This window comes from Ursus maritimus, unplaced genomic scaffold (genome assembly GCF_017311325.1).
Source record: "Ursus maritimus isolate PB19 unplaced genomic scaffold, ASM1731132v1 scaffold_4, whole genome shotgun sequence".
Classification (NCBI taxonomy): Eukaryota; Metazoa; Chordata; class Mammalia; order Carnivora; family Ursidae; genus Ursus; species Ursus maritimus.
Genome location: NW_024426552.1, coordinates 163,671 through 179,723, shown reverse-complemented (window position 1 = coordinate 179,723; position 16,053 = coordinate 163,671). Strand labels below are relative to the sequence as shown.

The 16,053-nt window shown below is 50.7% G+C and overlaps 1 protein-coding gene across 1 annotated transcript in view; it reads left to right on the top strand.

The window, feature by feature from the left end:
* DIP2A (disco interacting protein 2 homolog A) overlaps window positions 1–16,053 on the top strand; it is a 136,513-nt gene that overhangs the window by 77,948 nt on the left and 42,512 nt on the right. The window contains 8 exon segments of the mRNA XM_040621761.1: window positions 1,729–1,930; window positions 2,812–2,921; window positions 2,996–3,076; window positions 5,567–5,690; window positions 11,014–11,137; window positions 11,139–11,224; window positions 12,352–12,461; window positions 12,946–13,076. Of these exon segments, the coding sequence (XP_040477695.1) occupies window positions 1,729–1,930; window positions 2,812–2,921; window positions 2,996–3,076; window positions 5,567–5,690; window positions 11,014–11,137; window positions 11,139–11,224; window positions 12,352–12,461; window positions 12,946–13,076 (968 nt within the window).

The following is a 16,053-nucleotide window of genomic DNA, read 5'->3' as shown; positions in this document are numbered from 1 at the left end:
TAATTTCTTGTTGTAATTAAATATCTGGTCACTATTCAGACTTCCCTGATTATCTAATGTTTAGTTTAGTTTGTTTGTTAGATTCAGGATCAAAATGAACTAAAAAAAAAAAAAAAGTACTTGGTGGGGACAAGGTCCCTAAGTCTTTTTAAATCTGTAGATTCTTCCTCTGTCATAGTTTTCCTGTGGTTAGTTTGTGCACAAAAATAAGTGGTTTGTGCAGGGTGTTTCTTTAGCCTGAGCTCTGATGATTGTGCCTCTGAGCTGTTATCTAATACAGCCGTCTGTCCCCTGCAGTCACCCTGGACGTTGCCGTTGGATCAGACTCAGGCTCAGTTTTCTGGCAAAACTTCCTCCTGGAAGGTAGCATGTGATTCTGGTGCCTCTGTGCCATTCAGCACTCCTGAGGTCGCTGGTCTGTCGGGAGTTCCCAGCGGAGCTACCCTGCTTGCCAAGGCTCACCAGAGCAGCCTTAGGAGTTTCTCCTCTGGAGAGCGCCATGTCCTCCTCAGCCACCCAGGGGCCTGGAGGCAGGCTGTGCAGGAAAACAAGACCAAGGATTGATTTCAGAGTAGTGAGGTGGTTTCTTAGAATCCTCTTCAAGTGACCACTGAGTTTTGTTTATTTGTTTCACTAAGAACTAGTGGATGCAAACATACTTGATGTGATTCAGTCTATTATAGTTTTTTTTATTTTTCAGTGGTCAGTGGGAGCCCCTTCAGGTTGGCTCTTATGTCCTTCTCATGTACCCTTGGAATTCTTTGAGGCCAAAGCAGAGGCGAGGAAACTCAGATGCTTGGGGGAAGGCAGTGTGTTTTGCATCCTAGACCTGTCATGGCCTGGACCCTAGAGACCCTGCTACTTCCTAGGGGAAATGGCATTGGGGACCACCATCTGGGCACCTGATGTTGCTGGCTTCCTCACTGTGTCTGGGCTTTCTTCAGTGGACAGAGTGGGACATGATGTGTGTCTGTAAGACTACCTACATCATGAGTTCATGCTGTTGGTTCCAGCTCAAATTCTAGACCACAGAGTTTTTATTTAACTCATCGATCTCCTTGCTCCCACACTGAAAAATTGCAGACATCAACTGCTCCCACCAGAATCCCTCATCTGCCTCAAGCCACGCTACACACCATAGTCTCAGAACAACGGTCTCCACACTACCTCTGAAATGTGAGATTTCTGAGAGCAGCTAATTTTTTTGCACTTCTTTTGCCCACAGGGCATATCTCATCAGGGGCGGACTAATCAAATTAACCGTGTTTAAAGGAACGTTAAGTAGCTTCTCTCTCTGGGACTTTGCCGCCAACCTAAGTCCAGTTCAGCCGAGTTTATTTCTTTTATTTCGCTTTCAATTGTTAGGGAACGCTTTCTAAAATTTCAGGTTTTTTGGATGTAAAATATATACATGTCTCCAAAGTCAAAGCTGAATGCAAGATGAATTGACAGAAGTCCAGTTTCTGCCCCCGCAGCTGCACTGGCTTATCTAACTTTCCTTTCTTTAATATACGCGGTTTCAGGTTTCTGTGTGTGTGCACATGCACACGGTATGCGTGTGTGTTAAATGAGACGCGTGCACACATCTCTCCGTGTTTTCTTGTTGAACAGAATGTCTCCTTGATCTCACCCGGTGCCACTCCCAGCTCCCAGCCGCTCGGGTCAGCTCCCCGGCAGCTGTGTCACACGCCGGGTCTCAGCCCCTCCGTCTCGTGTTGTCCCTTCCAGGCCGTCGACAGCATCCACCAGGTGGGCGTGTACTGTCTGGCGCTGGTTCCTGCCAACACCTTGCCCAAGGCTCCTCTTGGAGGGATTCACATTTCTGAAACCAAGCAGCGTTTCCTGGAGGGGACGCTGCACCCATGTAACGTACTGATGTGCCCTCACACCTGTGTCACCAACCTTCCCAAACCTCGCCAGAAACAACCAGGTTGGTCCTATGTAGCAATAGCTGTCTGTTCAGTCTCGATGTTGGTGGCAGCCACACTCGTGGTTAAATGGTACAGCCCTCGTGGGGCCTGCACCTGTGGGGCTGGGGTTAAGAGCCAGGCCTGCATCAGGGCAGTTACCGCCTCCTGCCTCCCTGGAACCACGCCACAGATGAGAAAACTTTACCGTGTCACCCGTGTGGGGTTCTCACCTGCCTGTGGGGACCCATCTCAGGGACTGAATGCAAGCGTGGCTTCTGAGGCTCGGAAAGCGACAGGCTGGCTCCCTGGCAGTAGAGGTGAGGCCTGAGAGCGGACGTGGAGCTCGGGGATCGAAAGACACGCTGCGGTGCTGGGGGCCATGCCGCTCCCCGTGGCCCCGTGCTCTGCCACAGCCTGGAGCTGCTGACACCTGACTCTCCCCTGAGTCACACATTTGAAAACTTAATTTTAGAGACAGGTTTGACTGTTATTTTTGTTCCCTTGGTTATGTAAATTTTTAGTAAATGCTAATTTTCCTTTCACTGATTATTGAACGCAGAGATATCATTAAATGAAATACATTTACTCAGGGAGATTCAATTTCCTGTTTTATGTGTGAAATGCAGTAAAACAGCGCAGTGTATTGAGCGCGTGGCTGCGGCTGAGGTCCAGTCGTACCCCAGGTACACGGCGGATGGCGAGTGTCTCCGTCTGGCGTTGCTTGTGTGTGAGAGAGATTCTCTTCGTCGCTCACCATGCCCCTTACCGCTGGTTTCCTGAGCGCCAGCACCTTCGGGAAGAGGAAAACGCCTCCCCAGATAGAGAGTGTTCTGGCCGTAAAGCCACAGGACGGTCCCGTCCCCGAGCTGCCACCTGCTCACTCAGAATCCCCGTTTTCCAGAGGTGGGGCCAGCCTCCATGATCGTGGGGAACCTGGTTGCGGGGAAGAGGATCGCACAGGCCTCCGGGAGGGAGCTGGCGCACCTGGAGGACAGCGACCAGGCCAGAAAGGTAACGGCGGTGCCCAGGGGCGCAAGGAGGGTGCCCCTCGGCGAGACTGCGGACTGAGGGGCCTGTCTGCGCAGTTCCTGTTCCTGCCGGACGTGCTGCAGTGGCGAGCACACACCACTCCCGACCACCCGCTGTTCCTGCTGCTCAACGCCAAGGTGAGGCCCAGTCCCTGCCCCAGAGCCCCGCCCCGCCCAGCCTCCCCCCTGCTGTCTCCTGCCTGCGGAACTCTGCAGTCCCCTTGTTCAGGCGGTGACCTTTCTGTCCAGCTAGTATCCGGCAGGAAAATTCTCAATCAAGAACAGTACGCTCATAAAGACTTCTAAGTAAGCTAAAAGGAAATGTTTATTTTGTAAAAATTAGGAATTTAGACTTTTTGTGTATAGCTTTAATATTTCAATGCTGTCTACTGCCCTGATCCTGATGTAGATTCAGGAATTCACTGTCATGGTTTTGGCTACCCTTTCAATGAGACTACACTGTACCAGGAGTTCTTAGGGTAGAAAGGAGGTGCTATACCCCTCACATCCAACTTTGGGCCAGCAGATAAAATTTAGAACCATGACAAGCTAAATAACAGTAAAAATCCTCCTCACTCCAGTGCATCATCACACAGGCCATGAGAACATTTGCACTTGGACGCCGTAAAGGGCAGGTCACTGTGGCCTTAGAAAACACTGGTCTAGCTCTTGTTTCTGCTCATTACTGCCCACTGTTTCTTCATTCAAAACATATTTATTGATACCTGTTGGGTTCTGGGTGTTAAGTAAGAGAGAAACCATCCTGCCCTTGGGACGCTTGAAGTAAGTCTTCTCTGCTAGAAAACTAGTCTGTAAAAGAGACTTTACTTTCTCCATTCACTGTGCATCCGCAGGTCTAGAATGGTGTTCAGAAAACATTTGTTTTATCACTGATTGAGTTCTAAAGCATGGAGATAGCCAATAATTAACAAGTGGCCAAGGTAAAATGAGCTCATGATGGAAACCCGCAGATGAGAGCAGCAGGGGTATGGCCCCGAGTACCGAGGGCTCCGAGGCAGCAGGGCCGGGGGCTGGCCGTTACCAGACGGTGTGGCCGGAAGCCTGCGTGGGACTGAGCTGTGGGCACGTGATGTGGTTCGTGGTTCTGAGTGGCTCCTGTGGGTTGCAGGAGGGTGAGTGTGGAGTGGCAGCTCAGAGAGGAGGGGCCCTGGGGCGGGGGCCGCACAGAGGTGCCCACCAGGCACGTGTGGAGAGGCAGACTGTCTTTAAAGCCAGGAGGGAGCTCAGGAGGAGCCCGGAGAAGACTGGGCCTGGCCTTTTCCAAATCCGTTCCTGACATGCCTCAAAGTCACTGGTAAAACTTCGCCTTTCTTTTTATCTGTCAGCCTTCTTCGGTTTTGAATTGTCCGTAGGTCCCTGAGGACATGCTGGCCTTCGACCTTGGAGGAGGCCTGTGTCCGTGTAGGTGGCTGTCCAAGGGGACTGGCAGGCTCTGCCTGGCCCTGATGTTCCACACCTCAGCTGTGCTCGGGCCAAGCAAGCCTAGCTCCCTTGCACGCACCCTGCGGGCCTTTGTGCCCGGCTCTGCGGACAAGCGCGTTGGCCTACGTTGTGGAGAAGGGAGGGGCTCTGACATTAGGCTGGTCTGTTCTGGGGCATTATGTTTAGAAGGAGCTGCATTTTAATTTCCTTAAGAAGGACTAAAAGAGCTCTGAGGCCTGCCCGACTCTGGTCAGCCGAGAGGAGGAGGCCTTCGCTGGGAGTTGTCTGCAGTCCTGATGTCCTTGGCGGTGAGGCGAGGCGAGCCTGTGCGCTCCTGGAGGGCAGGCTGCAGAGTGTGCAGTCCTGCCGGCGGGGGCGAGAGGGCGTTTACACATGCACGACCCACCGTATAGCTTATGGGTGTTTGTTTATTTAGCGCTCATTATTATGTGTATTTATATTCAGGATAAAGGTTGTTTCTGGGGAAGGAGAGTATGAATTAAGGGTGGTTTGCAGAGTGGTGATGATTTGTTTTAGAAAACAAATTTAAACATTATGTGGCAGAATATTTTTACGTAAGGAGACGCTGGATATTTATTATATTATTCTTTATAATGTTGTTATAGTTAAGATATTTTATCAGAAAGGCCAAAAGAGTTTTCTTTTTTAATTTAATTAAATTTAGTTAATTTATTTTTAAAATGTTTTTAGAAAGAGAGAGAGAAAGCGAGCTCACACGAGCGAGTTGGGGGAGGGTCAGAGGGAGAGAGAGCACCTTAAGCAAGTGTGGAGCCCTATGTGGGACTCGATCTCACGACATGGAGATTGTGACCTGTGCTGAAATCAAGAGTCAGACAGCTAACCGACTGAGCCATCCGGGTGCCCTCCGGAGTTTTCTTTAATGGCTGCCCCTGACAATCCTGGACAGAGCGTGCCCACCGCTCTGGGCTCTCTGGGACACTGCATGGCTTGTCCCTTCCCTGCTGGAGAAAGAGCCGCCTTTGGGAATTCTCCCTGAGATACAGACGACTAGGAAAGACCACAGGTGTGTCTCTAGGACTGGCACTGGCCCCGGGCCCTAACCACAGGAGTTCCGGGCACAAGATATGCGCAGTGTGCACACAGGTGCCCAAGGAGTGGACCCCACCCCCCAGCTCCGTGCTGATCCCCGGACCACTTTCCTAGGGCACCGTTACCAGCACTGCAACCTGTGTCCAGCTGCACAAAAGGGCAGAGAGGGTGGCCGCCGCCCTGATGGAGAAGGCAAGACTGAGCATCGGGGACCATGTGGCTTTGGTCTACCCCCCAGGTAAGCACACAGAGGCCTCCCTTGGCTCTGTGCTCACGGGGACACTCTGTTCTTACAAAGCAGACACCCTGGTAACCTCCAGCCAGGTCAGAAAATAGACCTTGGCCGGGTGCCCCAGGCGTCCCTTTGCATTCCCCGTCCCCAGCACATCCTCCGCTCTCCCAGCGGCAGCCTCTGCCCCTGACCCCTGTAGTCATGTCTTCCACTGCCCCCGGTTTGAGCGCCCAGTGCAGCACCCCAGCACATCAGGTTAGTCTGCCAGTTTGCTTTAAATCTGATATGTTTTCAGAGTCTCTTTTAATCCACAGGCTCCCCCTCTCCTCCTCTTTGTAATTTATCGACTGAAGACCTGGTTTGACTCTGCAGAAGCCCCACGGTCCAGATGCTACCCAGCCCCATGCTCAGGTGCAAGCCAGCATGTTCTTGGCTCCCGTATTTCCTGCAGCTTGGCAGCTAGGTCCTGGCCCTGGGTCAGACCCGGGTTCGGTGTCTTTGCTGACTCTACGTGGTGTTGAATTATTCCATCAGGGACCCATGTTGGCTTGTGTCTCCTTTGGTGGGTTAGCAGCCAACGACTGATGCTTCAGTGTTCATTCGTTCATTCTTTAGGGGTCACAAAACAGTGATGCTCTCATTCTGTCATTTCTTGTTTTCATTTATTGGCCATAAAACTAACACACAGAAACGTCCTTCATCTGGCATTTTGCTCCCCAGTGGTGGAATTCATACGTGATTCTTTCCTTCTGTGGGTCCTGTATATCCCTGTCACCCTCCAAAGGTGACCGGCTCGTGGATCTACAAATGCATACATCACTGTGAATGTGTCGGGTTTCAGTCCTTTGCAGTCGGTTTCTCTGTCAAAGCTCAGGTCATCCCACGTTCGGCCACAGGAGCCCCTTCCGGCTGGCTTCACGGCGACCAGTCTGCTGTGACGAGGCACCTCAGGCTCGCGTCGTGCCCGTCCCAGCCCAGATCTCGAGCCAGCCATCTCTCGCAGAGCCCCCTGTGTCCCCAGAACAAAATCTGGGTGTGAGGGATGCTCATTTCTTCCAGACTGGCTGCTGTTTATTGGCCTTTCGGGGAGCAGAGCTAGGAATTACAAATAAACACACTGTATCTCTTAGAGAGGCAGTACCTTACAGCTTATATGTTACATCCCGTTCAAACGCAGGACTAAACCCCTTTGACCTTGTCTCGCCCGTTTTCCATACCAAGAATCCTGCTTCTTCAGAACAGGGAGATAATAGAATTCAAATATCCCGCAATCACTCACTACTTACACCTTCATCACCTGCAGCTGATAGTCCCAGAATATCCGCACAAGTACTGTAACCACCTGGATCACATTTGGAAACAGTTTAAATTTTTGCACATGCCCTTCTGCTCCTCCCTTCCCCCCACCCCTTGTTGCTGCCCCGTGTCTGTGACATCAGAGGGACGGACGGACGGCCCTTACAGATCCAGCCTCTTGGCTTCTCCTCCTTCGGTTTCTGTTCCTCCGGGAGCTGTCTGTCCCCTGGTCACGTAGGTTTCTGAAGCTCCTTCTCGAATCGATTTCTCAGGAAGCGTTCCTAGGAACAGTGTGTCCTGAGTTCTTGCCTGTCGATGGTGATTTGTACACTTTGTGATTGTCAACAAAATCCAACGGGGTAACTTTGAAGGTCTGATTGGCTCTCTCTGGTGACCCCTGAACCCGGCCGCCTGCCGCATAGCGGGCAGAAAGGAGCTCCTCAGAGCTGCACTGATGAGAGGCTTTCGTGGGCAGAAGGGAGTGGGACGAGGACGTTATCCCAGAAAAACGGGAGTTAGTTGGCCAAGGTCACTCCTTCAGGGGACCGCGGGGTCTGCCAGACAGATGACCTCGCTCGTGCCGACCAGGTGACTCCTGATGGAGGCCGAGCTCCCGTTTCTGGGAGAGGCCGTCGATGTAATTAGGTTAAGTCTCAGTTTGGTGACCTGGGGCTCCACCTCTCTATTCGATCCCGCTGCCCAGTCTGGAGGTGTCCCTTCTGTGAGTTTGTCGTTTGCCTGTTAGCGGGTCTGGCGCACAGGGGACGTGCACACAGTGTCTCTCCCTCTTGCTGGTGACTCATGCCTTCGCTGAAGCGGGAGCCCTGGGTCTGTTTCTCATCTTGGGGCCGTGCTGCTCCAGGCTCGCAGGTCAGAGTCTGGCTCTTCTTCCCCTTTTGTGAGTCGTCTGGCCTAGAGTCTTGCCGGCTTCCCTTTTCAGCTCAGCATGCAGGAAAGTGACAGGGCTACGCCCAGGTGTGGGTCCTGTTCACTGTCTTGCGTGCTTAATATTGGGGTTCTCATCTTCATCTCAGGAAAATGTTCTTTCTCATGACTGCTTTTCCTTCCTTTTTCCTGTACCTGGAAGTCTTCTGACTCGCGGTTTGGATCTATCCTCCCCATCGTGGGCGCCTTCTCTTCGGTGTGCTCTGTGCCTCATCTCCGGGCCACTTGTTCATGCCCTTTTCAGCATCTCTGGGGATACCCTGGGTTGCACTCAGCATTTCTCTGTGCTGGGATTGCTGCTGCTGGTGGGAACAGGGGGCGGGGAGGGGCTCTTCCTTGGGGGACTGCCACGGAGTGCAGACGTCTCCCCTTCCTGGGGCCTGGGACAGGGCGGCAGCCTGGTCACTTTCTGGGCACTGATATGTGGTAAGGCGAATACTCCAAAACTCCCACTGGCATCACAATTCTCCACTTTTGATTCCCTGTGATGTGGTTTGGAGTGTCCTTGGGGTCTGGAGCCCATGGCCAAGAAAGAATTCTTGAGTTGTCTCCAGTGCAAAAAGTAGTTTTATTAAAGCCGGGGGGTTGGGGGGACAGGACGCCATGGACAGAAAGAGCTGCTGCACCAGGGTTGTGAGGGGTGACTGACTGTATACTTTTAGGTTGGGGGAGGTAAGGAAGAGGGAGGTGTCCAAAAGGACTTTGATCTGCTCAAGAGGACTCGCAGGCTCCTGGAGGCCTGGCTATTGTCACGCTAAGGTTGTTTTTCCCTGTAGCAAGGCATCAACATTAAGACTGGGAGTTTCCTGGAGGAATATTACACTCTGCCTGCCTTGAGTATTCGTCAATGGGCAGCAGGTTATAATGACATTTAATTGTATGTGCATCTTCTTTTGCCTTTGTTCTCCACATCACCTGGGCTGTGGGGGTACTCTTCCCCAGGGTGACCACAGTCCCCACTCTTCAAGTACCCCCGGGTCCCAGGCCTAAGGCAAGATTCACCCTGACTGAGAGGAGGCAGAGACACGCCAGCTAGTGCTGCCCCTGGCCTCGAGCTGTCTGCGGGCTGCAGTGGTGCCCTGCCTCTGCGCTCAGGGCTGGGGATGTAGGCAGCAGGCGCAGCATGCAGGAGCGCGGCTGAAGTACCTGGGAAACACCAGGAACACTGCACTACGGGAGAAAGGAAGGAAAGATGGGTAGCCAACAGTGGGATCTTGATAACTGAGAACCTTGAGGGTGCAGGGAGGGCGGGGCCTGATGCTCTTCTCTACTTTGGAGTCTGTTTGACACCATTCTTAAGCCATTTTTAACAACAAAAAAGAAAATGCATCCTGAAGGTCTAAATTTACATCTGAAAACGTGCCCACAGGCGGAGAGTAGAGTAGCTGGAAGTGGAGCTGGGTCCCAGCGGGGAGGCCTCCCCCTCAATGCACTGCACTTCACAGGGTGTGTTGTGTATTTCTTGGGAGTGAGGGGGGAGTCCAGGACGACGTTCCAGTTTTCAAAGGGATGTATGAGCCAAGGGATTAAGAACCCATGCTGTCTGGAAGCTGCAGAAGGGGGGATGCTGGTGGGATCAATTGGATTCTCCCCACCTGTGCACCTGGAAATACATGCGTTCAGGGAGCAGCATGAATTCTGTGAGCTCAAGGAAGGGAGCTCCTGGCGGCGTCTCCTCGTGCAGCAAGCACACTGGGTGTAAGACACGCACACGTGCCCCGGCCTGCTCGGACCATGCTGAACCGCCCTGGCCTCAGTGCCCATTATTAATACTGATGGAGCATTGGGAACTTGGAATCCGGTGAAACCCACCAGCCAGGTTAAGTGGGACATAGTTATTTTGACCCTGGAATTGAAATAGCCTGAGGCTGGTTTCCTGTAGCCTGGGGATGCCAGGTGGGGGCCTGTGTGCTCTGAGGGCAGCAACTAGAGGGGCCTCCAGGGTGTGGGGGGGCAGGCGTCTCAAGCTGGACTGAGTTCAAAATGGAAGTATAGGTTTTAAGTGCCGTAAATTCCCCCTAAGTCTTAAATAGGAGGATTTTAAACATTTAGAAATTTGAAGGAACAGTTTGGTGGTCACGTGTTTCTGTGTGTAACTGAGCAAGGTGGAATGCCCTGGTCTGGGAACAGATGTGCAAGGAGGGGGTGCAACCTTTAAGTTTCTCGTTCTCCAAGCGGGCAGACCCCCTGCCTCATCCTCCCTATCACCTCCTGCCACCGTTCCGTTCTCCTTTGTGTGCGGACCCCTCCCCCTCCCTTGTTCCCCTCCTTTTTGGACCTGGGCAGCCTGTCCCTCAAAAGGGTTCCTCCTTCCCTTGCTCACCTATTCTGCGCTTGGCCACTGTGCACAGGAATGGCAGGCCTAGTGCTGCTCTGGAACTCTAGGCCTCCTACCCTCTGTGCCCTCCTCTGTGCCACGGACACACCCTCCTCTACCTCTCCAGCCTTTCGGGATAGTCTCTGTATGTCCCTAATAAAACTGAGTTCAACAAATACTGAGAGGGAGTCCTGCAGGTCCAGCCAAGACAGGAATCAAATGCAGGCCGGCGGGGGGTGAGAGTACTTTGTTGAAGGTGTAGGGGGAGTGCAGCTATGGACAGAGTGTTTGGGAGACTCAGGAAAGGAGAGAGAGTCCTATGTTTGGGGGACGTGGGGGTTTTACTGAGGACAGTGGTTTGGTGTGCGTGTGCTCTTAGTCCTGGGGAACTGGTTTAGGTGATGGTCCTTGGAGCCAGGGGGCCTTGGCTTAGTCTGGAATACGTGTTCTCACCTGGTAGTTCCTTAGATGTTATCTATTCTAAAGAAAGCATTAACTCCTCTCCCTTACAAGGAGGACTTACACCATTTGCATGTGTAAAGTGGGGGTGCAGGTCCTAGCAAGAATAGAAGCAGGAAAAGGAGCAAAAAGCAGATTTTTACAGCCCTTCAGGTTCCCTGTCTTAATACCAAATCGGTTTGGAGTAGTCGCGGCTTTATCCAGGTAGTGTGGGACTGAGACCCTATCGTCTGTTTGGCCCTCCGTGGTACTAGGTCCCATTCGTCACTTTCTACCCCCGCGCTGACCCTCTCTGACCTCGTGTCTTCGCAGGGGTGGACCTCATTGCCGCCTTCTACGGCTGTCTGTACTGCGGCTGCGTGCCTGTCACCGTGCGGCCCCCGCACCCCCAGAACCTCGCCACCACACTGCCCACTGTCAAGATGATCGTGGAGGTACCTGCGCACTGTGGNGCGGCTGCTCAAATCCAAAGACGCAGCGGCCGCCGTGGACGTCAGGACCTGGCCGACCATCCTAGATACAGGTGCGCATCCTCGGCTCCATCGGTGTGTGTGTTGGCCCCCGGGACACACCGCCTTTCCTTTCTTTGTTGTATGGATTGTACTCCTGCCACCAGACAATAAAAGTGGGGTGAGAGCAGCAGACAGCTGCTGAAGACCCGCTTGCCACTGGGCCACCCGCAGCTCACTCTGGGTCTCCCTCATGGCGGGACCCCTGCACCCACGGGGCAGAGTCCCTGTTGGAGGCCTGTGTGCCTGCGGACCAGCCCTCCTTGCGTGCTTCCCGTGCCTCTACAGCAGTTGGCCCCACAGCACACACACCTCGGTCCCTTGTCCCGTCGCTGGTGAATGCTGCTTACCCCATGAAATGCTTGTGGGCCAGCCGGGAAGAGCTGTGAACCCCTGCACTGCTCTGCCTCGAGCCATGAGGTCAGCCTGGGCCTGAGACGCCCCAAACTAGCAGCACCCACAGGCTTTGTGGGTGACGTGAGGTGCACCCACAGCGGTGCCGGCCAAGGAGCAGGCGGCGTCCCTCCTTCCCCATTGCACCTGGCAGGCATCTGTCCTTGCGCTCCAGGGCAAGTGGTCAGGGATTGTGTTGTCTGTGGCCACCTGCCCAATACCCATCTACAGAACCGGGGAGCTGGTCCAGGGCAGCCAGTGTAGGGCCCGGGGTGGGCTCTGGAGCAGACTGGCTCCGCAGAGTCTCATTGCCTTGCCAGCTTGCTGCAGCGTAGGCTCCACCCCTCGCCTCACTCGAGTCCACCTCGTGGTCTTACAGGAACGGCGAAGCAGGGAGAGCCCTGAGAGCCAGCTCTCGCTGTGGTTGTGCTCTCGCTAGTACTGGCTTCGCCACAGGCTCTGTGACCTTTGGCAAGTCCCTCTCCTCCGAACTCTCCCTCTGGTAAATGAACCTCGCCCACTGTCCTGGTCACCACACGCTCAGAGCAGTGATGGTGGGTCTCCTCCACATGACATTTCCCTGAAGGTTAAAACGAGCTGCCCCATATATGCACATAGCCTGCCGTCTCCAGTCCCCCTTGTGTTCTGCGCTGGCTCTCCCCAGCACTCCCCAGGTACGGATCATGTTTTCTTTCTCCCTTTGAGAGCCTGGAGTAGTGTTAAAATTACGGGGTCACTGCTTCAACAGATGACATACCAAAAAAGAAGGTGGCGAGCATTTTCAGGCCCCCGTCTCCAGATGTGCTTGCATACTTGGACTTCAGCGTGTCAACTACGGGGATCTTAGCAGGCGTGAAGGTGGGTCCTGTGGTCGTAGCTCCTATTTGCTTCCGCCTCTGATGGGGTGGGCAGAAAGGGTGTTGGGGGCAGGTTTATGCAGGCCCCCACTCTCAGCCACAGCTTGAAGTAACAATATTGTTCCTTGAAGTTTGCGTTAAATACCAGTAAATGCCCAGAATCAGGTTAGCCTGAGAACTGCATATTTTGATGTTTTATGGTAATATCTAAACTTTCGAATTTATGACTGGCTTTGGGAACAGGTGGCTTTGATGAGTCTGTCTCCTTATGAGGAGCCAAGAGCGCCATTAAATTTTTTTTTTATTCTGAAATCTCATTTAGAAGGTCTTTAGTGTGCCATTTCCTGTGTATTATTTGGTTTGTATGGGGATTTGAGCCAGCCATCCTTTAAGGAAGTAACTGTGTCTGGCCGTGGTCGGCAATCACTGTACGCTTTCTCTCCTCCTTCATGGCACTGACCGGAACTTCCATTTTACTCCTTAAGATGTCGCACGCAGCCACAAGTGCCTTGTGCCGCTCCATAAAGCTGCAGTGTGAGCTGTACCCCTCTAGGCAGATCGCCATCTGCCTTGACCCCTACTGTGGCCTCGGCTTTGCCCTGTGGTGTCTGTGCAGGTGAGTGCTGCCCATAGTGAGCAGGTGAGTGCTGCAGGCGCTGCTCAGGTGGTGAGCAGGTGGTGCTCAGGTGAGTGCTGCAGGTGGTGAGCAGGTGGTGCTACAGGTGGTGCTCAGGTGAGTGCTGCAGGTGGTGCTCAGGGGAGTGCTGCAGGTGGTGACCAGGTGAGTGCTGCAGGTGGTGAGCAGGTGGTGCTGATTTCTGTTGCCAGCACGAGATCATCGGGATATCGGGCCTCCTTCCTGATAATGCCGCGATAGACATTGTTGCAGAGTTTGAGTCATCATTTTCTTTCTTTGCACCACCGGGGCATGGAGTTTTATTTAGCAATCTTCCTGGTTATTTTAAAGAAAATATTTAGCTACCTAGATTTATTTATTGTTATTTATTTACACTTACAGGTTATGTCAGCTTATTTCATATTTATTTTTTTATAGGAGGAGCAAAGAATTATCTTGGTAGGTAAAAATGCTGACCAAAATTAGAGCTTCGAAATCATCAAGCAGAAACCAGGAGTACAGTAGAGCAGATCAACAGGACTAGAAGCTGGTCTTTTGAGAGAATCAATAAAATTGACAGACCACTGGCAAGACTTAACCAAAAGAATAGAGAAAGGACCCAAATTAATAAAATTATGAATGAAGGAGAGGTCACTACCAACACAATTGGGTAATGGAATTGGAAGGATTATTAGAAACTTTTATCAACAGCTTTATGCCAATAAATTAAACAATCTGGAAGAGATGGAGGCCTTCCTGGAAACCTATATAAACTACCAAGACTGAAACAGTAGGAAGAAATTGATTTTTAAACAGGCCAATTAATTAGGAAGAGATTGAGTCAGTGATAAACAACCTTCCAAATAACAAAACTCCATGCCCGATGGTTTTCCTGGGGAATTCTACCAAACATTCAAAGAAGAAATAATACCTATTTCCTTCTGAAGTTGTTTCAAAAAAAATAGAAACAGAAAAACCACTCAAACTCACTCTATGAGGCCAATATTACCTTGATCCCCAAACCAGGCAAAGACCCCCATCAAAAGGAGAATTACAGACCGATATCCCTGATGAATATGGACACCAAAATCCTCAACAAGAGAAAGTTTCTGCTAATAGAATCCAACAGTTCATTAAAAAGGATTATCCATCATGACCAAGTGGGATCATCCCCTGGGAGGCAAGGTGGTTCAACATTTCATGACCGATCAGCATGATACATCATATCAACAAGAAAAGACTCAGGAACCATATGATCCTTCTCAATTGATGCAGAAAAGCATTTGACAAAAATACAAGGCATCCTTTTCCTGATTAAAAACCGGCTCAGAGTGTAGGGATAGAGGGCACATTCCTCAATCTCATAAAAGCCATCTATGAAAAGCTGCAGCAAAGGTAAAAATATTATCATTCTAATGGGGAAAAAGCTGGAAGCTCTTTCCTTAAGATCAGGAACTCGACAAGGATGCCCACTCTCACTATTCAACATAGTACTAGAAGCCTCGTGAACAGCAATCGTATACAAAAAGGGATAAAGGTATATCCAAATCGCAAAAGAAAAGTCAAACTGTCTCTTCGCAGATGACATGATACTCTATGTGGAAAACCCAAAGACTCCACCCCCAAATTACTAGAACTTATAGAGCAATTCAGCACCCGTATGGATACAAAATCAATGCTCAGAAATCAGTTGCATTTCTATACACGAATAATGAGACTGAAGAAAGAGAAATTAGGAATCCATCCCATTTACAATAGTTACCAAACCACACGTTGCTATCCCTTGGAATTAACTTAACCAGAGACGAAAGGACCTATATTCTAGAAACTATAAATCACTCTTGAAAGACATTGAAGAAGACACAAAAAGATGGAAAAACATTTCTCCCGATGCTCATGGATCGGAAGAATTAACATAGTTAAAAATGTCCATGCTACCCAGAGCAATCTACACTTTCAATGCTAACCTGATCAAAATACCAATGACATTTTTCAAGGAACTGGAACAAATAGTCCTTTCCTTAAATTTGTATGGAAACAGAAAAGGCCCGTAATCTCCAAGGAACTGTTGAAAAGGAAAAACAAAGCTGGGGGCATCACAATGCTGGATTTCGAAGCTGTACTACAAAGCTGTGATCACAAAGACAGCATGGTACTGGCACAAAAACAGACACATAGACCAATGGAACAGAATAGAGAACCCAGAAATGGACCCCCTCGGCTCTTTGGGCAACTAAGCTTTGATAAAGCAGGAAAAACGTCGGGTGGAAAGACAGTCTCTTCACAATGGTGCTGGACTGGGACGCTACATGCAAAAGAATGAAACTTGACCACTTCACTTACCATACACACAAAAATAAACTCCAAATGGATGAAAGACTCAAGGAGTGACAGGAATCCATCAAAATCCTAGAGGAGAACATAGGCAGCAACCTCTTACGGCTATCGGGCCAAAGCAACTTCCTTTTTTTTTTTCTATGACACACTTCCAAAGGCAAGAGAAACAAAAGGTAAAATGAATTTATGGACTTCATCAAGATTAAAAGTTTCTGCACAGCCAAGGAAACAGTCAAAAACTAAGAGGCAGCCTAATATGAATGGGAGAATATATTTTGCAAATGATGCTACAGATAAAAGACTGGTATCCAAGATCTACAAAGAGCTTCTCAAACTCAATACGCGAAACAAATAAACAAATCATAAAATGGGCAGAAAGATATAAACAGACACTTTTCCGATGATGATATACAAATGGCTAACAGACACATGAAAAAATGTTCGGAAATCATTAGCCATCAGGGAAATTCAAATCAAAATCACATCATTTATATACCACCTTACGCCCAGTTAGAACGCAAAAATAGACAAGGCAAGAGACAATTGCTGGAGAGGATGTGGAGAAAGGGGATCCCTCCTACATTGTTGGTGGGAATGCAGCTGGTACAGCCACTCTGAAAACACAGTGTGGCGGTCCCCT